Source organism: Neoarius graeffei, chromosome 27 (assembly GCF_027579695.1).
Source record: "Neoarius graeffei isolate fNeoGra1 chromosome 27, fNeoGra1.pri, whole genome shotgun sequence".
In the NCBI taxonomy this organism is placed as follows: domain Eukaryota; kingdom Metazoa; phylum Chordata; class Actinopteri; order Siluriformes; family Ariidae; genus Neoarius; species Neoarius graeffei.
Genome location: NC_083595.1, coordinates 49,809,020 through 49,832,836, shown reverse-complemented (window position 1 = coordinate 49,832,836; position 23,817 = coordinate 49,809,020). Strand labels below are relative to the sequence as shown.

At 39.2% G+C, this 23,817-nt stretch overlaps 1 protein-coding gene across 1 annotated transcript in view; it reads left to right on the top strand.

Annotated features, from left to right (window-relative positions):
• The window catches only part of abcc12 (ATP-binding cassette, sub-family C (CFTR/MRP), member 12), a 73,403-nt gene that overhangs the window by 16,918 nt on the left and 32,668 nt on the right, over positions 1-23,817 (top strand). Inside the window, exons 3-10 of the mRNA XM_060911561.1 lie at positions 6,358-6,504; positions 10,954-11,101; positions 12,045-12,281; positions 13,673-13,846; positions 16,277-16,424; positions 20,461-20,609; positions 21,499-21,606; positions 22,868-23,113. Of these exons, the coding sequence (XP_060767544.1) occupies positions 6,358-6,504; positions 10,954-11,101; positions 12,045-12,281; positions 13,673-13,846; positions 16,277-16,424; positions 20,461-20,609; positions 21,499-21,606; positions 22,868-23,113 (1,357 nt within the window). The remainder of the gene's footprint in view (positions 1-6,357; positions 6,505-10,953; positions 11,102-12,044; positions 12,282-13,672; positions 13,847-16,276; positions 16,425-20,460; positions 20,610-21,498; positions 21,607-22,867; positions 23,114-23,817) is intronic.

Below are 23,817 nucleotides of genomic sequence, written 5' to 3'. Positions count from 1 at the left end.
AGTCAATAGTAACTTATTTGTTGACCTTGTACTGTATACACTTGTGTGAAAAGAAAGCAGAGTCGAAATGTATTGAGGTAAGTTACCCAGTAACGCTTTTAAAATAAAAATAAGAAAGTGAAATTTCCTTCTAAGAGAAAGAGAAGACCATTGTACCATTTCATGCAACAAGCAATGATGAACTCTATTTCCAGTCCCTGTGATAAAACGCAAGGCAGAATTATATACAACATCCAGGTTTTTTAGCAGTACTAATGAGGAATGCATATAAATGATATCACCATAATCTAACACGGATAAGAAAGTACTCTCTACCAACCTTTTTCTTGCTTTGTAAGGAAAACACTTTCTTTGTCTAAAATAAAATCCTAATTTAGGCCTGAGTTTCTTTAAGAGGTTTTCAATATGTGTACTAAAAGACAATTTATCATCTAGCCATATTCCTAAGTATTTATAGGAAAAGACTTTTTCTAACTGTGTTCCATTTGTGGTAATAATAGAGCTATTACAGGGTGTGTGAGCGCGTGTGAAAACCATGAATTTAGTTTTTTTAGCATTTAGAACCAACCTAAGTCCCACAAGAGAATTTTGTATCTGGTTAAAAGCAGACTGTAAGTAGTTCACAGCTTCCTGTACTGATGATGCGGAAGTGTACACTACTGTGTCATCTGCATAGAGATGTACCTTTGTGGGACTTAGACCCATACCCAGGTTATTTATATATATAGAAAACAAAATGGGCCCCAGAATTGATCCTTGAGGCACACCCATTTTTAGCTCTAGAGAGGATGAGGTGCAGTTATCAATGATCACACGCTGCGTTCTACCACTCAGATAGTTAGAGAACCAGTTAATAACAGAGGGGCTGAAACCTATATCTTTTAATCTTTGTAAAAGAAGGTCATGACAAACAGTGTCAAATGCCTTAGACAAATCAATGAATAGAGCAGCACATGATTTTTTGTTGTCTAAAGCAGTAATGATATCATTCATCACTGATGCTACTGCGGTTATAGTACTGTGCCCTTGCCTAAAACCAGACTGCATGGGGCTTAAAACGCCTTGTTTAGTTAGATATTTTTTTATTTGTTCATTTATAAGTGACTCAAATAATTTAGCCATGACAGATAGTCTGGAGGCGGCACGGTGGTGTAGTGGTTAGCGCTGTCGCCTCACAGCAAGAAGGTCCTGGGTTCGAGCCCCGGGGCCGGCGAGGACCTTTCTGTGTGGAGTTTGCATGTTCTCCCCGTGTCCGCGTGGGTTTCCTCCGGGTGCTCCGGTTTCCCCCACAGTCCAAAGACATGCAGGTTAGGTTAACTGGTGACTCTAAATTGAGCGTAGGTGTGAATGTGAGTGTGAATGGTTGTCTGTGTCTATGTGTCAGCCCTGTGATGACCTGGCGACTTGTCCAGGGTGTACCCCGCCTTTCGCCCGTAGTCAGCTGGGATAGGCTCCAGCTTGCCTGCGACCCTGTAGAAGGATAAAGCGGCTAGAGATAATGAATGAATGAAAAGATAGTCTGGATATGGGACGGTAATTGTCCAAATTAGTAGGCTCACCACCCTTTAATAGTGGGAGGACAAGAGCAGATTTCCAAGACTATCAATCTTGCCGCCAGTTTGAGAAAGTAGGGCTCAATCTGATCAGAACCAGCGGATTTTTTGCAATTTAAATGTATAAGTGCTTTTTCTACCTCACAAGCAGATATGTAAGTAAAGTTAAAAACATCCAAAGAACTAGAAGACTCTAAGGATTCACTAACCACCCTGGGGGGTGGGAGGATCGCCTGTGTAACAATTCCTGCATTTATAAAATGTTTATTAAAAACCTCTACTAAATTTTCTTTACCCCTCACTTCTCCTAGTTCTGTTATAACAGCTTCAGGTGTGGCGGGGGCTGATGTCATTATATAAAAGCCCACTTTCTGTATTATTTTCCATACTGTTTGTAAATATATTATCTATTAATGTGACACAATGAGAAGTAATTCTACTAGGTTTGGTGATTTTGGGGTATAAACCCATACTGTACATTGTATTTATGAAATCTTCTGTCATTTTATGCTTTTTTGGATTTAACAGATCAATATTATAATCCCCACAGATAAACACAGTCTTCTGCACTGAGTTAGAAAACATGTTTTCCATCCAGTTTTCAAATATATCGATACTTGATGCTGGAGTTCTGTACAAATAGCTCACAATTATATTTTTTGCTTTTTCCATACAAATTTCCACTGTGATACATTCCACCAGATTATCAACAGCTGCTGTCATACTCTCCACCACCTTATACTTCAGTCCTTTGTCCACATATATTGCCACACCTCCTCCTCTCTTTTTCACTTTGCTTATATGATTTAGATCATAACCCTCCATCTCAAAGTCCACACCTCTGTCAGTGCTGATCCATGTCTCTGAAATTGCTATGATGTTGAATGGGTTCTTAAACTGTTTCAAATATTCTTTAATACTGTGGAAGTTGGCATATAGGCTTCTGCTATTGAAGTGGATGATTGATATGTTATGCTTTGATTGGAAAGTTGCGTTGTAGTGCTCATCTGTGTAATAACTGCAGCTGTTTTCTATATCATTGAGTAAATTGTTATCCGGATCAATATCATGTTCTATGTCCTGTATTTTATGTTCTGTATATACAAAGTTTTCTAGTCCTAATGTGTGTTTATTATCAGGAGTTGTCATGGCTGTAGTTTAAGGATACCTTGTTGTTGTACGTTTCGTTAATATTTGCTCAGCTCCTCCAGCTCCCGGATGACTAGTACTTTGGCTTGTTCTGGTGTTCCATTTAACTTGATGTATATTTTGCAGTTTGAAGTCCATGTTGATTGTATTTTCTTCTGTTTTCTGAGTAAACGGGCCATTCTGGCAATGTCCGCATTTTTCTTTGTCAGGTGCTCATTGATGTAAACGTCTGATCCCTTCAGCCATCTTCCCTGTTTCAGCAGTTCGTTTTTGTGTTTCCTATTTGCAAACCGAACTATTATTGCCGGTTTTGTCTTCTCGTTTCTCCTTGGGAGCGGGTGACAGGCCTCAATGTTCTCCCTGTCTAACTCTACTCCCTTTGAGCGGAGAAACGCCGCCACCTGTTGCTCCACCGATGCCGCGTCCTCCTCGCTCGGCTCCTCTCCGTTCCGCATCGCCACTGCCCGTGCATATGAACGAGGTTTCACTTCCAAGCCGGTGATTATGATGTCGTTCATTCTGGTATATTGCTCCAGATCGGCCACCCGGTTCTCCAGCAAGTTAATCCGCTTGTCCTTCTCGGTGATTTTTAGCCTCAAGGCTTTAACTTCCTCCACCAGGCTCATGATGGTTTTCTGCTGTTGTCTAACAGCAGAAACCTCCTCCGTCAACATGTCGAGCGATCTTTTAATATCGTCGACCTCCTCAACCTGTGCTGTATTCTTTTTTGGTGGCATGTCGCGAAGCGAGGAGCGAAGCGCAGGAAGAACAAGCGGGGCGGCAGCAGCGCGGCAGGAAAATCTGAGGCTTCAGCCGCGGCCCGGGCCCGCTCTCAGCCCGCTCTCGCTCTCGGCGTGTTCCCACGCAGCCTCTCAGCTCGCTCTCGCTCTCAGCGTGTTCCCGCGTTCATATAGGTACTTATATAGGTACCTTCATTGAAGTACCTTCATTGAATATAGGTACTTCATTGGCTAAGAAAATTGATAAAACTGTTTGTTCCCCCCAACATACCTTAGTGGCTCTTATCCATTAATTACATCCTTTGAGGCACCAAGTACAAGTGAAATTCATGACATACTTGTTGCGCTAAAATGTTCAGCCCCTGGACATGATGAAATAAGTATCTCTATATTAAAACTAAATGTTCCAACAATTTTGGAACCAATTACACGTCTTTAAAACTTCACTTGAAAGTGGAATAATGCCATCAGACCTGAAAATAGCCAAAGTTAAACCACTATATAAAGCTGGGGACCCTTGTGTATTTACTAACTATCAACCAATATCTATCTTACCAGCATTTTCTAAAATCTTAGAAAAATTAGTATACAAAAGGATGGTACGGCACCTAGATAAAAATAACATTCTATGTAACCACCAATATGGATTTTGGAAAAATGATTCATGTTATATGGCTCTTTTACAACTTGTTGAAAGAATTACAACAGCTCTAGAAAACAATTAATTAACTATAGGGATATTCCTGGGTCTGTCAAAAGCTTCTGACACTGTAGACCACCACATCCTAATGGATAAACTGAGCTTTTATGGCTTTCAGGGTTCTGTTCTTAAGTGGCTCAAAGACTATTTATCAAACAGGAAACAATATGTTACCACCCGCGACTACCGCGCCCCGATGAAAAGCATCTCATGTGGTGTTCCACAAGGATCCATCCTTGGCCCACTATTGTTCCTAATCTTCTATATAAATGATTTAGCATTTGTATCCAAAAAACGGTTTACTATTTGCACGAGCCTGTTTATGTCCCACCGAAATTTTGATGTCTGAGAGTTAACTCCATGAATTATGAAATGTGTGGGGTAAATAAGTGGTTTCGAGCAAACAAACTGTCCCTAAATATAAAAAAAACTAATTTTATCATTTTTGCTGGAAAAAGTAAAAAAATATTATAAGAAAAACGGCAAAATATATATTGATAACATACCAATCAACCAAGTTACACATACGCGCTACTTAGGTGTTTTAATAGACGAAAAACTTACATAGAAAAATAATGTTGAGCTCATTAGCAAAAAGATATGCAAGAATATAGGAATAATACGAAAAGTTGGAAACTTACTATTACAAAAACCACTCATGATTCTAGGGCGGCACGGTGGTGTAGTAGTTAGCGCTGTCGCCTCACAGCAAGAAGGTCCGGGTTCGAGCGCCGTGGCCGACGAGGGCCTTTCTGTGCGGAGTTTGCATGTTCTCCCCGTGTCCACGTGGGTTTCCTCCGGGTGCTCCGGTTTCCCCCACAGTCCAAAGACATGCAGGTTAGGTTAACTGGTGACTCTAAATTGAGCGTAGGTGTGAATGTGAGTGTGAATGGTTGTCTGTGTCTATGTGTCAGCCCTGTGATGACCTGGCGACTTGTCCAGGGTGTACCCTGCCTTTCGCCTGTAGTCAGCTGGGATAGGCTCCAGCTTGCCTGCGACCCTGTAGAACAGGATAAAGCGGCTAGAGATAATGAGATGAGATTTAAAAGTATTAACAATATACAACATTAACGAATTACAGATTAGCCTTTTTGTTCACAAAATCATCTATGGAAGTTCATGTTTACCAGCACATTACAAAGATGACATCACATTTAACTCAGATATCCACAAACACAATACAAGACAGTGCAATAACTTAAGACCGAGTTTAACTAAATCTAATCAGCGACAGTTTAATGTATCGAGGACCGTTTGTATGGAAGAGTCTAACAAAACAATTACAAAACAATATGTCTTTGCCCCTTTTCAAGAAGCAACTGATAAAGGAAATCTTGAACAATCTAACTACTAAATTACACTGATCTATCTTTCCAAATCCTTGTTGTCAATTAATTGTTCATAATTGACAATGTTTTCATGTCTAATTTTAGATTTGTTCAGTAAGTTAATTTTTAGCTTATTTCTATCATTTTATTCAGCAAATCGATGTCATTATTGTTATTTTACCATGTTTTCATATATTTGCTTGTAGCAAATTATTGCTTGTTTTTCCTGACTATCTATTGATCAATTACTTTAATTATTAATGTTTGTTTTTTTATTTAATGCTTTATATAAATTGACCTTAATATTGTCATTTTTATTTTAATAAGGGGAGGCCCTCGAAAAGCCATCAGGTCTCAGGATGCATGTTTTTGCATTTGTTATATTTCGTTAAGCCAATTTTGTTCTTGTATGTGCAATAAACAATAAACAAACAAAAGACAAGACTGACAATAATTACAAATATATCTAAAGTGTAATCACGTACTCCATGTTTGTTTGTTTTATCTGTAACCGCTTATCCAGTGCAGGGTTATGGAGGGGAAAGCTGGAGCCTATCCCAGCTGGCCATGGGTGAGAGGCAGGGTACACCCTGGACAAGTCGCCAGCTCATCGCAGGGCTGACACACACATAGAGACACAAACAACCGTTCACACTCACAGTCAATTTAGAGCCAACATTTAACCTAACCTGCGTATCTTTGGACTGTGGGAGGAAACCCATGCAGACAACATGCGAACTCCACACAGAAAGGCCCTCATCAGTCGCTGGGTTCGAACCCAGACCTTCTTACTGTGAGGCAACAGTGCTAACCACTACACCACCGTGCCGCCCATACGCTATGCAATAGCTTATATTAGTGCTCATGTTACGTCTGCCTTTTTGCAGCTCGAACCCCATGGATGATGCTGGATTCTTCTCCTTCACCTCTTTCCTATGGATGACACCCATGATGTGGAAGTTGTTCAGGAATCGTCTGGATAAAAGCTCTCTCAGTCTTTCTCCTCATGATGGAATGCACATAAATGGAGACAGGTAGGCCATGAAGGCTACAGGTTGTTTAGACAGAGCTATAGGATTATTATAAGGACTTGATATACTCTGAAACAAAACGGTGACTTTATTGAACCCTTAAGTTCTGTTCATTACAAATGTTATAGGTGATTTTTAAAATCAGGTGAATCTGGAGTCGCCTCGGTGATTCTAAGTTTACCTCGGTGAATTAAGATTTAGGTTTAGGTTTAGGGTTGGGTAATCTAGTGGAATGTTTAAAGGGAGACTGCCTTTCAGATTTTTCAGGTGTAGGTCATAAAAAGAATTTTCCCCGACACCCAATTATTTTTGTTTAGTGGACTGAAAGCTACTGAATTCGAATCACAGACTTCCAATTTTATTAGTTTTTTTTAAATAGAACAATTAACGAATTTATCTCCACGTGGCCCTAAATTCTCCGCTATTTGTTCCTGCTTCACCATGACACAATACAAGATACTACGTCATGCACCACGTGGTGGGCTTTCCCCATTCACGCAAGGCATTGTGGGATACAAATTTGAAACAGGAGAGCAAAATGGAGGATGTGAGTGTGTGAATGAAATGTGAAAGACCGACTACACTGTAGTCTACACTGTACACTACAGTAACGGAAAGAAAGCGAAAAGAAAACACATTATGTTATATACAATGGTGCTTGAAAGTTTGTGAACCCTTTAGAATTTTCTATATTTCTGCATAAATATGACCTAAAACATCATCAGATTTTCACACAAGTCCTAAAAGTAGATAAAGAGAACCCAGTTAAACAAATGAGACAAAAATATTATACTTGGTCATTTATTTATTGCAGAAAATGATCCAATATTACATATCTGTGAGTGGCAAAAGTATGTGAACCTCAAGGATTAGCAGTTAATTTGAAGGTGAAATTAGAGTCAGGTGTTTTCAATTAATAGGATGACAATCAGGTGTGAGTGGACACCCAGTTTTATTTAAAGAACAGGGATCTATCAAAGTCTGATCTTCACAACACATGTTTGTGGAAGTGCAGCATGGCACGAACAAAGGAGATTTCTGAGGACCTCAGAAAAAGCATTGTTGATGCTCATCAGGCTGGAAAAGGTTACAAAACCATCTCTAAAGAGTTTGGACTCCACCAATCCACAGTCAGACAGATTGTGTACAAATGGAGGAAATTCAAGACCATTGTTACCCTCCCCAGGAGTGGTCGACCAACAAAGATCACTCCAAGATCAAGGTGTGTAATAGTCGGCAAGGTCACAAAGGACCCCAGGGTAACTTCTAAGCAACTGAAGGCCTCTCTCACATTGGCTAATGTTAATGTTCATGAGTCCACCATCAGGAGAACACTGAACAACAATGGTGTGCATGGCAGGGTTGCAAGGAGAAAGCCACTGTTCTCCAAAAAGAACATTGCTGCTCATCTGCAGTTTGCTAAAGATTACGTGGACAAGCCAGAAGGCTATTGGAAAAATGTTTTGTGAATGGATGAGACCAAAATAGAACTTTTTGGTTTAAATGAGAAGTATTATGTTCGGAGAAAGGAAAACACTGCATTCCAGCATAAGAACCTTATCCCATCTGTGAAACATGGTGGTGGTAGTATCATGGTTTGGGCCTGTTTTGCTGCATCTGGGCCAGGACGGCTTCCCATCATTGATGGAACAATGAATTCTGAATTATACCAGCGAATTCTAAAGGAAAATGTCAGGACATCTGTCTATGAACTGAATCTCAAGAGATTGTGGGTCATGCAGCAAGACAACGACCCTAAGCACACAAGTCGTTCTACCAAAGAATGGTTAAAGAAGAATAAAGTTAATGTTTTGGAATGGCCAAGTCAAAGTCCTGACCTTAATCCAATTGAAATGTTGCGGAAGGACCTGAAGCGAGCAGTTCATGTGAGAAAACCCACCAACATCCCAGAGTTGAAGCTGTTCTGTACGGAGGAATGGGCTAAAATTCCTAAATATATTACGTTCATTATGTCTTCTTCTTAAATCAAAATAATTAGTTTTCTTTTGTTTCAGACATGTAAAAGCTTTTTACCTTTACCTGACATGTTTCGACGGTGTAACTTCCGTCTTCATCAGAGTGACCCTTTGATGAAGACGGAAGTTACACCGTCGAAACATGTCAGGTAAAGGTAAAAAGCTTTTACATGTCTGAAACAAAAGAAAACTAATTATTTTGGGCTAAAATTCCTCCAAGCCGGTGTGCAGGACTGATCAACAGTTACCGCAAACGTTTAGTTGCAGTTATTGCTGCACAAGGGGGTCACATCAGATACTGAAAGCAAATGTTCACATACTTTTGCCACTCTCAGATATGTAATATTGGATCATTTTCCTCAATAAATAAATGACCAAGTATAATATTTTTGTCTCATTTCTTTAACTGGGTTCTCTTCATCTACTTTTAGGACTTGTGTGAAAATCTGATGATGTTTTAGGTCATATTTATGCAGAAATATAGAAAATTCTAAAGGGTTCACAAACTTTCAAGCACCACTATATGCAGGAAAGGAAACACAGGACCAAACTAATGAATACTGGCGCTCAGCGAGCACCTCATGTGATCAGCTGTTTGTTTAGTGATAGAATGATGGAACAGTCAGTGCACGGTCAAAGGTAAGCCTGAGCACACATGGACTTCCTCTGCCTGCTTGACTACATGAAGCAAGCGATTGCATGCACATTATTTGCTTTAATCCCCTCAAATTAAATAAATAACTTCCCAGCCACAGAATGGCCTGATATTATGTGAAATATTATAGAAATAAACATATCACAATGACCACATTTCAGAGGGAACTAAATTTCACTGATTTTTTGAAATCGAAAGGCCGTCTAGCTTTAATGTCTTTGCTGCAAAAGAATCTGCCATGGTGTAGTGCTAAAGTGGTGGACTTCAAAAGAGAAGGGCTTACGTTTGAGTCCCAGCAAGGACAGTGAAATGTGGTGGGGGGGAAGCAAATTGAATTAGACAGATCTTTAAGTGTAATTCTGGGTAGAGAGATACAAAAGGATAGAATATATAAAGTGGGTTGGGTTGGGTTGGGTGGGGGGGGGGAAGGTGACTAGATGGTGGTTGTCTAAGTGTTCTCGTTCTTTTATGAAGCCCCCAAAAAATCCCTTTTAAAAATGTTGATCTAATTCACTGAGGTACACTACCGTTCAAAAGTTTGGGGTCACCCAGACAATTTTGTGTTTTCCATGAAAAGTCACACTTTTATTTACCACCATAAGTTGTAAAATGAATAGAAAATATAGTCGAGACATTTTTCTGGCCATTTTGAGCATTTAATCGACCCCACAAATGTGATGCTCCAGCAACTCAATCTGCTCAAAGGAAGGTCAGTTTTATAGCTTCTCTAAAGAGCTCAACTGTTTTCAGCTGTGCTAACATGATTGTACAAGGGTTTTCTAATCATCCATTAGCCTTCTGAGGCAATGAGCAAACACATTGTACCATTAGAACACTGGAGTGAGAGTTGCTGGAAATGGGCCTCTATACACCTATGGAGATATTGCACCAAAAACCAGACATTTGCAGCTAGAATAGTCATTTACCACATTAGCAATGTATAGAGTGGATTTCTGATTAGTTTAAAGTGATCTTCATTGAAAAGAACAGTGCTTTTCTTTCAAAAATAAGGACATTTCAAAGTGACCCCAAACTTTTGAATGGTAGTGTATATCTAGAAACACCTACGTGAATCCAGATTCACCTGATTTTAAAAAATCACACTCACATGTAGCAATCAAGTTCCTATTAACTGAAGTCATCTTTTTTCATTCTGTAATTGGAGAATTTATTTTAAATAAATTTTAAATGATTGTTTGTGAGTGCAAAATAGAGATGGATGGACAATACTCACCTTTTTAAATTAATATTAACATAAAAATATAATAAGAAGACAAATCAGTAAAAGTAGTTTAAAAATACTTTTTAAAAATTTTAAGAATTACTTTTAAAATTTATTATTATTATTATTATTATTATTATTATTATTATTATTATTATTATTTTAGATTATCATATTTTTTTTTAATAAAAATTTTAAATTGAGGATTTTTATCCAAACTATAAGGTAATGCCTTGATTTGTTAGTTTATAGCTGTTATAAATTTATATTCGTGATTAGTAACCTGTTAAATGTTCCAAAACATGAAATGTAATTATAAATGGATTTAAAAATTACAACAAATGCTGTACTGTAAGACGAATAAAACACTTCAGGACATGTAGCGAGAGGAAAATAATCAACTTCAGAGTCACTGCTGATAATAACTCTGCTTCATCACACCATTGGGTCATTGATTACTTTCCTGTCAGAGCACACCCTCGATTGGTTTCGTAGTTATTTACAAGATACATTACTGAAGGGATCTGATTATCATTCACTGGAATCTGATTACATTTTGCATGACTGTTTTGTATGATGAAATGTTTCCGTGTGTGTAGGTTGTCCAGGCTGTGGGAGGATGAGGTGGGGCGTGTGGGCATTGAGAAAGCATCCCTCTCCTCGGTAGTGATGCGTTTCCAGAGGACACGCCTTATAATGTCTTGTCTCGTCAACATTCTGTTCTCATTAGCTATATTTATTGGACCGGTACGTTCTTTTTCTTGACTTCTACACATCATAAAACCTAAAAAATTCAGTCACTATAAGCTTCACATATGTTCAACATGCTCCCAATTTCCGTAATATCCACTTTGAATCAAATCCACTGCTTTTTTTTTTTTAACTATAAGTGTGGGGATGTTATATGCAAAAAATTTTTTCCATGAAGCTCTTTGACTCTTGAATCACATTCACTGTATGTTCGATACATAATGTTTAGGTTAGTTAAATGTTTCAAAGATAACCAATCTTTAGATTTATTTTAGTTCCAGATGATTCGCATTCATGTATTACACACATGGCATATACAGAATCTACAAGTTTATTTTAGGTGTATTTTGTAATTTTGTAAATTAGTATAAATACGCAGGTGATGATTGAAAATCGTGTGCTCTGATTGGTCGAGAAATTCAGACTATTTCTTGATAATCAACTCGAGCGACTCAGCAAAATGGCGGCCGATCGCTTCGTCACTGTAAGTGAGGAAGAATTACAAATGATGAAAGAAAACGCTGTTCCTAAAAGCACTAAAGATGCTACGAAGTTTGGTCTAAAACTATTCAAAGGTCAAGTGGGATTGTGATTTATTTTATCGATTTCAAAACAAAGTATTTTATGTGACTTGGCGTAGATCAGTGACACAAGTCTGCGCTTTTGAAGTTTGAAATAAATGAATTTTTTAAATGTGATTTAAAAAAAAAAATCACCTGTGTATTTATATGAAAACAATTATCCACCTCAGGCTCAGTGAATATTGGTGAATAATAGCCTCGACTTCATCTCCATTATTATTCACCGATATTCATTTCACCTTCAGCGAATAATTATTAAATATAAAGAAAGAAATGACCTGGGCTAGTACTTTGTATAAATCCTTAAGGTGAATGCTATCTCTTGCCCTAAAACACTGTTTTCTCTCTACATTCTCCAGTCTATTCTGGTGAACGCGATCCTGACGTATGTGGAGCAGCCCAACGGGTCCACACTGGTGTACGGCATTGGCCTGTGTGTGGCGCTGTTCACCTCGGAGTTCTGTAAAGCTTTCTTTAGTTCACTCATGTGGGCCATAAATTTGCGCACCGCCGTCCGATTGAAAGGAGCCGTCACCATTCTCGCCTTCCGGAAAATCATCATGCTCCGCACGCTCAGCGATGTCACTGTAGGAGAGGTAACCTCTGATTGGTTAAACTGTTGAATGCTCTTGCCCTTGATTGAATCGGGACTTTCTCAAGGTTGTTAGATGTTAGTAGGGCTGGGCGATACTACAATATCATATCAGCATCATGATCAATTATGTTACAATACACTTTTCTGAGATTTAGTGATGTTTTCTTGTAAATTCTATGAAAATAATGACAAGCCGACTGAAAGTAGTAGCCAAGGTGATGTTTAGATGTTGTGCTTAATCTTCAAAAATGTAAAATGTTAATTTATTTAGCAAGTTTTGAGTTCATGTGCAAGTTCAGAGGGCTACTGAAAACAGGAAGTGAGGCAATATCTCAGAAATATTCTCAGCTTGAGAAACTAGAAGAATTTGGGGCCAAAATTTGCTTGGCCCCATTAATCGCTGCTTGAATATTTTTTATCTATTATTCATGAATGAAAGTGTTTCTGAGTGATAACATATATAAAAATATTATATAGAGAGGATATTACATGGTTGCACAAAGATATGCAGTTTATCTTCGAATGGTGAACATATTCACAAATGAGCGAAGTGAACGAGTGAAAATTTTTTTCAACACAAGAAGATAAACTTCATATCTTCACACCACAGTGTAATATTCTTTGTATTATATGGACACATCCACAAAAAATATGCAAGTTAATCAAAAGAATTTTAATTTTGAACCAGTTCGCCATTTTGACAACGCACGTCTAGTCAGCAGGAAAACACTGGGAGTGACGTCGTCGGCGTGAAATATCGGGAAATATTCATTTTCAATTTCATTTGAGAAATGTGAGTTTTTCAACACAAGAAGATAAACTTCATATCTTCAAGCCAACATGTCATTTTCTTTTTATTATATCGACACATTTACAAACAAAAAGTCCCCAAATTTGTCAAAACAACTCAGTCATCGATTTCCTCACGAGTGACATATAGAGATTTGTCACGGTTTTGGTTCTCCATGTCCCGGATGGAGCTTGGATGAAAAATACGAGTGGCTTATTTCCCAGTAAAACACTCGCATCTGTATAATTTTACATTACAGGCACTTAGCAGATGCTCTTATCCCAAGTGACATACAACAAGACCCTGACATTCCCACATCAGTGGGCAGCTCGGGGAGCAGTTGGGGGTTAGGTGCCTTGTTCAAGGACACTTCGGCTATTCCTGCTGGTCCAGGGAATCAAACCAGCAACCCTTTAGTCCCAAAGCTGCTTCGCTAACCTTTAGGCCATGGGCTTCCCTTTCACTAATATTTTAGTTTGATTAGTTTTATTAATAATAACCATTTGTAAGTAAACCTATGAGGGTGTTCAATGAAAACCAAGTGACTTAATAATTGAATTGAATGAAAAAAATTACGTCATTGTCTCTCTCTCTCCCCACAGATGATCAACGTATTGACGAGTGATGGTTATCGTATGTTCGAGGCAGTGGTTTTTGGCACGTTCCTACTGTGTGTCCCTTTTTTGCTGGTTGTGTGCATTATTTATTCGTGCTACATCTTGGGCTACACTGCGCTCATAGGAGTTGCTATTTATCTCATCTTTTTACCTGTCCAGGTGAGCTAGTGAACTTCTGGTCAACTTTTAACACACCACCCTTTTTATTTCAAATATCCCTGTCGGGAGGTTTTGAGGTTTTTGCATTGCGCAGTCTTTTCAAGCCTCAGTTATCAATCTCTTAGTTAAGTGGTGTGGAAATATTTCTGTAAGCCGAGCTGAAATCTGCTAGATTTACAAACATTTAATGATCATCTTTGTAGTCTTGTACATCGTATGATGATGAATGGAAATCACCCGTATATGTTCATGTTCATTACACAGCTCATTTGCATTTAGTGACACCCACAAAACTCCATAAAAGGAAAAACTAAAAGAAGGCAGAAGTGGAAGTTATTTTGACTCACGTATCCACCAATGAAAAATATTTAGCAGCCGAACAGCACTTTAAAAGGCTGAAATATGGAACAGGAAAGGTAAATGAGGTCCAAATCAAGTGAATCCAGCCCTATTTGGACAGGATTAAATTTACATGGAGTCCTGAGGTAATTTTACAGGTGCAATTGGCCATTCTGGGGTCAAACTACTGACTGTTTTTGTTTTTCGCTAAACTCAGCGATTATTACTGATAATTCTAGTCTCATCTGGATACCTGGATACACACCTATGATTATCTATGCACATTGAAAAAAAAAGATGTCTGACTACTGCTACTTTCCCTATGACTCGTAGCACGTGTATCAACGACCCTCCATCAGATATTAAACACTTCCTAGTCTCAGAACGAAAAATGGATGCTTCTCATATACTTTGTGATTATGAATTATGTTTTTAAATAGTTTCTGGAACTTTGGTTCCCCTTAAACTGAAATAGTTCAGTGTCTCTTCTCTACTCTTTTTTTTTTCCTCCATGCTCTCACGGAAGGCGGTCGCATCTCTGCCCTCCTCTCCTCTCCTCTCCTCTCCTTTTTTTCCTGCTTGTGCTCTTTGTTTCGTCTTGTCTGCCTAAACTTTTTTTTTTTGAGAGACTCCGCATTGAATTTCTAAACTAAAAAAGCATGGACTTGATAAACTGGTCTCCTAACGAAATTGACACAGTTTCTGGGTTCGGGGGAACCCACCTGTCCTGCCGGAACGTCTGTGGAGGACATTGAAGATATCTACCTGTTTGGAACCATGATTACAGGACTTTTGCTGATTGGATTAGGCATTGGCCTGGTATATCGAGGAAATCAGACAATGGTGACAGCTGTTCAAAACCCCACAAAGCTGCCTGATATGATTGGAGTGGTGGGCAAAGCTGTTGGCACTCGGACTGTGGACATTCAGAACTTTAACCACAAAATGGTTATCTCAGAGCAGCTTTCAGCTTTGCAAGGAATACGTATTTCGGAGACCAAATGGAATTGAATTGAACAGAATGGACGAAATGGACAGATATGGATGAGTGGTGTGGATGTGTAAAGACTGCATTTGTTCAAAAGACCAAACAATCTCTATCTTATCGACATTCAGCTCCCTGAACAGCACCAGCCTCGATCAAGGCCGTTGCTGGGAAAACATTTCCCCCAGAAGGTCACTGCTGGGAGACACTCTCGCATTCTTCGCATTCCTTCCCCAATTTTCCGCAGTCGCCGTTTTTCACCCCCAGTGTGACAAGCGGGTGCGTGACCAGTGCCTCTTGCATGGCTGCAGGAGTGGACGGCTGCTTGCTTGCGCTGGGTTACCTCTACCTCCTCCCCTCCCCTCCTACCCCCTTTCCCTTCCCCCCCACCCCTGATTGCCCCCTCCTTCCCCCCTTTCCCCCCCTCAAGTCCCATGTTTTAAAGTGTACTTGTGTTATTGCGTGCTTGTGCGGAGGTTTTTAAAGGCTCCCACACTGTACTCCTGATAGGAACATAGTGGGGGGGTGTTCTTTTTTCCTCATCTTTCCTCATGTTACTACTGTGTTTATTTTTTTTTCTTTTATCCCTGTCTTCCTGTCCTGTTCCCCCTCTATAAGGACAGGTTGATGGTCAATTTAACTGGTAACAGTGACAATAAAGGGTTCATTCATTCATACTCCAGTGCCTCTTTGACTGACTGGAAGCCATTTTGTGAATGGAGCATGATCATGTGACCACGTGGCGCAAACCTCCAGTGGTATAAAATACAACCTACTAGAAACTCGCTCTTCCTGTGGAACATTTATTGGCATCACCGTTATTTTTTTTATAGAGTTTTGTCACTGAAGAGACGTACAAAAAAATAATTACAGACGTAATAGCGAGAAAGCAATCCAATCCAAATCGGGCTGTAGGATAAAAATGTTTTTCTGATCTTACAGGATTTTCATTTCTTTTGGAACTACTCTTTTGGAAATAAAGAAATGGTGTACGAATAAATTTGCTCATATCCATTGTAATTAACGAGGCCCACTGCAACAAAATGCAGTCTGCTGTTTGAAAACCGCAAATGAAACACCTTCTGTGTGCTTGTGCTCTCTTTCAGTTCTTCGTCGGCCTGCTGATCAGAATGTTTCGGAAAAAGGCCATCTCTGTGACAGACCAACGCGTTCGCACCACAAACGAAGTCTTGACCTGCATCAAACTCATTAAGATGTATGCATGGGAGGAGTCTTTTGAAAAGAAAATCACAGGTACATGCTTATATATTCCAGCCAGGTTTATTGCCTCAGTTTATGTCAGTTCATGTCAAAAGTATTTTCTTATTTAAGTCTCACTCTCATAATTGTTGTGTATAATTTTGTTCATAGCCTGTGTTTGTGGGTTTTTTTTTGTCATTTTTTTGGTTACTTTACACACATATTCCATCCTCATTATTTATGCTATACTGTGCAATAACGTTCACTACCTGGTGTGATATTTGTATTTCAGTTGCTAGCAGTGTTGTAGTTGAGTCACTAAACCTCGAGTCCGAGTCCAGTCTCGAGTCCCCACTGTTCAAGTCTGAGTCAAGTCCAAGTCATGAAAGAAAATTTCGAGTCGAGTCCGAATCGAGTCCACTTATGGTCCGAGTCGAGTCTGAGAACAAGACTCCATCCGCATCATTTGACGGTGGCTGTCACTGCCTTTATGTGAACGCGTCTCTGCTGCTGTGTTGGACTAACGTTACTGCTCGACTGCCCCATTTTAGTTAACAGGCTACAGATAAAAAGCTTGTTCATCGCTCAGCAAGCCCCGCCCACTATCAACAGGGCAAATAACATGAGAGAGGATTAACACTAGCTAGTTCATTGCTCAGCAAGCCCCGCCCACTATCAACAGAGCAATGAACATAGCGTGTCACTTCCTTCTCTGGGTGGAGTCTCGCCAAATGATGATTGAAGTTCGAGGTTGTCCCCGTCGTCTCCTCGATAGTTCTTCTACATATGGAACACATAGTAGCAGTGCGTCTTTTCCCACTGTACGAAAAGTCTGTAGAAGCAAAGCGGACAATCCTAGCGGCGTTCTCTCCAGGCATTTTAGCGCCATTAACGTTAGGTTGTTCCTGAATATGATGTATGAACAGGTGAACGTGCATTCTCTTGCATGAAATTAGTGTAAAATTAATGTAGATATATATATCTCATCTCATTATCTCTAGCTGCTTTATCCTGTTCTACAGGGTCGCAGGCAAGCTGGAGCCTATCCCAGCTGACTACGGGCGAAAGGCGGGGTACACCCTGGACAAGTCGCCAGGTCATCACAGGGCTGACACATAGACACAGACAACCATTCACACTCACATTCACACCTACGGTCAATTTAGAGTCACCAGTTAACCTAACCTGCATGTCTTTGGACTGTGGAGGAAACCGGAGCACCCGGAGGAAACCCACGCGGACACAGGGAGAACATGCAAACTCCACACAGAAAGGCCCTCGCCGGCCACGGGGCTCGAACCTGGACCTTCTTGCTGTGAGGCGACAGCGCTAACCACTACACCACTGTGCCGGTAGATATAAATATCTTATGCCAAATTATTATGGCATGTTACAAAAAATAAAGAAAAAATCCATCCGAGTCCTCGTCTCCAATTTACGAGTCCGAATGCAGTTAATGCACGAGTCCGAGTCCAAGTCCGAGTCATTAGTGCTCAAGTCCAAGTCAAGTCACGAGTCCTTAAAATTAGGGCATGAGTTGGACTCGAGTACTACAAGCCTGGTTGCCAGTATTTTATTAGAACGATATTTCTACTTTGGGTGAAGTACTACTCTTAAGTTCCATTCTTACTTTGTTGTGTATATTACATACACAGCCTATGTTTTTTACTTCTATTTTTTTTACTTTTTTATCCATCCATCCATATTTTATATATTTCCTATATATTTTTTAAATACTTTTATTGCACTCTATTTTTTGTTACTGTTTCTTCCTGACTCTTTTCTATTTGTGTGCTGCTGAAAGATGCAAATTTCCCATGTGTTACATCTCCTCTCTGTGGCTGGCACATGTGGTGTAGTGGTTAGCACTGTGGCCTCACAGCAAAAACGTTCTGGGTTCGAGCCCAGAGGCCAATGGGGGCCTTTCTGTGTGGAGTTTGTATGTTCTTCCCGTGTCTGTGTGGGTTTCTTCCGGGTGCTTCAGTTTCCCCCACAGTCCAAAGGCATGCAGTTAGGTTAACATGGGGCAGCCTGAGGTTGGGCTGAAGTGTCCGTGAGCAAGGGCACCTAACCCACAACTCTTCCCTGGGTGCTGTAGCATAAATGCCCACTGCTCTGGGTATGTGTGTGTGTGCTCATTGCTCACTTGTGTGTGTTCACTGCTTCAGATGGGTTAAATGCAGATGAGGAATTTCACTGTGTGCTTAAATCTGTGCTTGAGTGTACAACCCCGATTCCAAAAAAGTTGGGACAAAGTACAAATTGTAAATAAAAATGGAATGCAATAATTTACAAATCTCAAAAACTGATATTGTATTCACAATAGAACATAGACAACATATCAAATGTCGAAAGTGAGACATTTTGAAACTTCATGCCAAATACTGGCTCATTTGAAATTTCATGACAGCAACACATCTCAAAAAAGTTGGGACAGGGGCAATAAGAGGCTGGAAAAGTTAAAGGTACAAAAAAGGAACCGCTGGAGGACCAAATTGCAACTCATTAGGTCAATTGGCAATAGGTCATTAACATGACTGGGTATAAAAAGAGCATCTTGGAGTGGCAGCGGCTCTCAGAAGTAAAGATGGGAAGAGGATCACCAATCCCCCTAATTCTGCACTGACAAATAGTGGAGCAATATCAGAAAGGAGTTCGACAGTGTAAAATTGCAAAGAGTTTGAACATATCATCATCTACAGTGCATAATATCATCAAAAGATTCAGAGAATCTGGAAGAATCTCTGTGCGTAAGGGTCAAGGCCAGAAAACCATACTGGGTGCCCGTGATCTTCGGGCCCTTAGACGGCACTGCATCACATACAGGCATGCTTCTGTATTGGAAATCACAAAATGGGCTCAGGAATATTTCCAGAGAACATTATCTGTGAACACAATTCACCGTGCCATCCGCCGTTGCCAGCTAAAACTCTATAGTTCAAAGAAGAAGCCGTATCTAAACATGATCCAGAAGCGCAGACGTCTTCTCTGGGCCAAGGCTCATTTAAAATGGACTGTGGCAAAGTGGAAAACTGTTCTGTGGTCAGACGAATCAAAATTTGAAGTTCTTTATGGAAATCAGGGACGCCGTGTCATTCGGACTAAAGAGGAGAAGGACGACCCGAGTTGTTATCAGCGCTCAGTTCAGAAGCCTGCATCTCTGATGGTATGGGGTTGCATTAGTGCGTGTGGCATGGGCAGCTTACACATCTGGAAAGACACCATCAATGCTGAAAGGTATATCCAGGCTCGAGAGCAACATATGCTCCCATCCAGACGACGTCTCTTTCAGGGAAGACCTTGCATTTTCCAACATGACAATGCCAAACCACATACTGCATCAATTACAGCATCATGGCTGCATAGAAGAAGGGTCTGGGTACTGAACTGGCCAGCCTGCAGTCCAGATCTTTCACCCATAGAAAACACTTGGCGCATCATAAAACGGAAGATACGACAAAAAAGACCTAAGACATTAGACAAGAATGGGTTAACATTCCTATCCCTAAACTTGAGCAACTTGTCTCCTCAGTCCCCAGACGTTTACAGACTGTTGTAAAGAGAAAAGGGGATGTCTCACAGTGGTAAACATGGCCTTGTCCCAACTTTTTTGAGATGTGTTGTTGTCATGAAATTTAAAATCACCTAATTTTTCTCTTTAAATGATACATTTTCTTAGTTTAAACATTTGATATGTCATCTATGTTCTATTCTGAATAAAATATGGAATTTTGAAACGTCCACATCATTGCATTCCGTTTTTATTTACAATTTGTACTTTGTCCCAATTTTTTGGAATCGGGGTTGTACATGTGACGAATAAAAACTACTTCTTCTTCTTCTCTTAACTGAAGCTTCGATCCAAATTGTTTGATTGTGACACACTGATGTAGAGTCAACTGCCATGGAATAATAAATTTACCTTCATAGTGTATATTTTTCCTGGGTATGGCTTATAAACTAAATTATATGTCATATAGTTTCGTTCTGGTTTAATGTGTTACTGAGCCAAACATTAAGCTTCAAAAATATGATCATTTTTAACACTTGACATCTCATCCCCCCACCATCTCTCTTTCTTCCTCTGTAGGTATCAGGAAGAAAGAGAAGTTGCTTTTAGAGAAAGCAGGATATACTCAGAGTGTGAACACCTCCTTAACAGCTATAGTCCCCGTTCTGGCTACGATCTTTACCTTCATCACTCACACAGCACTCGGCTTACCTCTGCAGCCCTCTACTGTGAGTATCCACCTTTTATCCACCATTTATAGAGCTCCTTTTATCACCTTCCTCACATGGACAGGACAAAAGAGTCCAGTGGCCTACAGTACTCCTCTTTAACAGTGCGGCAGTAAAACAACATCCATGTGATTCTTTTTCCATTGACCTTCACATGACACCTTTGACTCATTAGGCTTTCCTATCTTCTATAAAAAATAACACGCAGACTCAGGGAGTTTGTAACAACGATGTACAGTACTGTACAAAAGTCTTAATTATTTTTATGTTTTTTTCTCATACAAACTTTGTTATAGATTTCTATTTTATGACTTCTACATAATCGAGTCACAACATTACAAAAAAATTTTAGAGTTCCAAACGTTCATTCGGGTTTATTTCCAGCACAAACTTAAACGTTACAGAAAAAAAAATGTATCAGAGCAGCATATTCCATAAGAGAGCACTTTCCAGATTAAAAAAGAAAACATAATGAAGGCTGCTGGGTTTTGGTGCAAAATGAAGAAGCGAGTGTGACAGTCAAAGTGTCCAGAAGAACTGGGGCTGGTTCTGGAAGATGTTCAGTAAAACCTACAGCTCATTTCCACATAAAACTGCACTCACTGGACCTGAGACTACTATTTATATATTTTTTAAACCAAAGGGTCATCTCACACCAAATATTGACCTTGTTTCATTTATTATGGCTTACTGATGACTGTTTATAGTATTTTTTTTTAATGCTGAAACGTTTCATTTCATTATTTTTAAGCCATTTTTGGTAGACAGCATTTCTTTACATGTGCCAAAGACTTTTGTACAGAACTGTATTTGTGGAAGAAATCATGTTGTAAATAGATTTTTTTTTTAAAAATCTATGTACTGTAAGCTTCTCTGTGTGGTTTGATAGGCATACACCGTTATTGCTGTCTTTAACTCCATGCGGCTAACGATAGGTCTCCTGCCGTTCTCTGTCAAGGCACTGGCTGAAGCAAAAGTGGCTCTGACACGAATAAAGGTTTGACTTTTGCTCACTTGAGAATTTAATTCAAATGATTCTTTCTTTCTTTCTTTCTTTCTTTCTTTCTTTCTTTCTTTCTTTCTTTCTTTCTTTCTTTCTTTCTTTCTTTCTTTCTTTCTTTCGACAGTTCATCCAACATTAATGCATGTGCACAAAGCAACTTTTACACTATGGAATACAATATAATAAATAAATAAAACAAGACTCAAAATACAGTATAAATGTTAAAAAACAGTCAAATAAAATGAAGGTAAATCAGAGGGAACAAGTGCGAAAGATAACAGAGATAAAATTAGCATAAATAAAAATGAATTTAAGGAGTTTGCATGTTCTCCCCATGTCCGCGTGGGTTTCCTCCGGGTGCTCCGGTTTCCCCCACAGTCCAAAGACATGCAGGTTAGGTTAACTGGTGACTCTAAATTGAGTGTAGGTGTGAATGTGAGTGTGAATGGTTGTCTGTGTCTATGTGTCAGTCCTGCGATGATCTGGTGACTTGTCCATGGTGTACCCCGCCTTTCGCCCGTAGTCAGCTGGGATAGGCTCCAGTACAGGATAAGTGGCTACAGATGATGGATGGATGGATGGATGGATGGAAAAATGAATTAAAAGCTAAGCAGAAGTAATGCATCTTATCTAACAGTCTCATCTTAAATGCATCCAGATAATCGAGAGCTCTCAGCGCTTATTCTTTTTTATTATTTATGCACATCTACGTCACTAAAAATTAAATATTATCTTAATCAAAATGTTCTTTAGTTCTCAGACATTTTGCTTTGGCTTTATTTACCAATCAGAAGAAGAACAGCATCTTTGTAAAATGAACAGTATATGAATACTTTTATAAAATTCAGAAACGTGTACTCCACTTTATGTAGCATTAACTCTTTACCCCTTAAAGCAGTTGCTACAGCCACCCTTGTATATGTATATACTGTTCACCCTTAGAACATATTTACAAGAAAAAAAGTCGTCAACTGTCGTCATTATGGTGCATACACGCCGGCGTCATATGTCGTCATTAAGGGGTAAAGAGTTAAACAGCTTTTAAATAACTGGTTATGAATATTGAAATCAAAATATCATTTCAGAAGGTTTGGACTGCAAGCTTCGACATGTGTTGCAATTTGCCGTGCTTAATTACTGTCATATTATATTATATTATATTATATTATATTATATTATATTATATTATATTATATTATATTATATTATATTATATTATATTATATTCATTTACCGTACATGCTTTTCTTCCCAGAGGATCCTGATAATAAAGAATCCCGACTCATATTTGACCCAGGACAAAAACTTGAGTGCTGCTTTGGTGATGAATAAAGCTACGTTCTCCTGGAGTTCCTCTCCTCCAAACGGCCCTGAGAGCTCAGCAACTGTGGCCAGTGGGGTGAAGAATGGAAAAGCAGAGCCTGTGGAGGTCACTCAGAACGGCACACACACAGAAGATAGCAAGCCAACACTAAGGAACATCACGTTTACTCTTCCCAAGGTGTGTGTGTGTGTGAGAGAGAGAGACTCTGGTTGATGTTTCACAAGCTGAAGAAAGTGTTTTATAAATCATATTCTATACTTCAAGAAGGAACAGACTTGTTTACAAGAGAAATCAGAATATGATATTATATTCACTCACTGGCCACTTTAAAAGGAACTTGTTCTTGATTCTAAGATCCCTGAATTCTTGGCTGCAGGAGTGGAACCCAGTGTGGTCTTCTGTTCCGCTGTTGCATGCTGAGATGCTTTTCTAAAGGGATAAAGGGATAGATAGATAGATAGATAGATAGATAGATAGATAGATAGATAGATAGATAGATAGATAGATAGATAGATAGATAGATAGATAGATAGATAGATAGATAACTTATTGTCATTCACCTGTACATTCAGAATGCATATTATTTGAACAAAATTTCATTCCACTGGCTTACGTCAATATAACTGCTGCATATAACTATTGTACATAGTCCAGTAAACAAAACATCAAATTTTACGATTAGACACTTTAAATAAAAAAAAACCCTTGAATAAAATATACTAACTATTACTAATGAAACAATAATATAATTAAAATTAGACGGCCTTTCGATTTCATAAAAGCGGTGAAATTTAGTTCCCTCTGAAATGTGGTCATTGTGATATATGTTTATTTCTGTAATATCTGACAAAATATCAGGCCATTCTGTGGCTGGGAAGTTA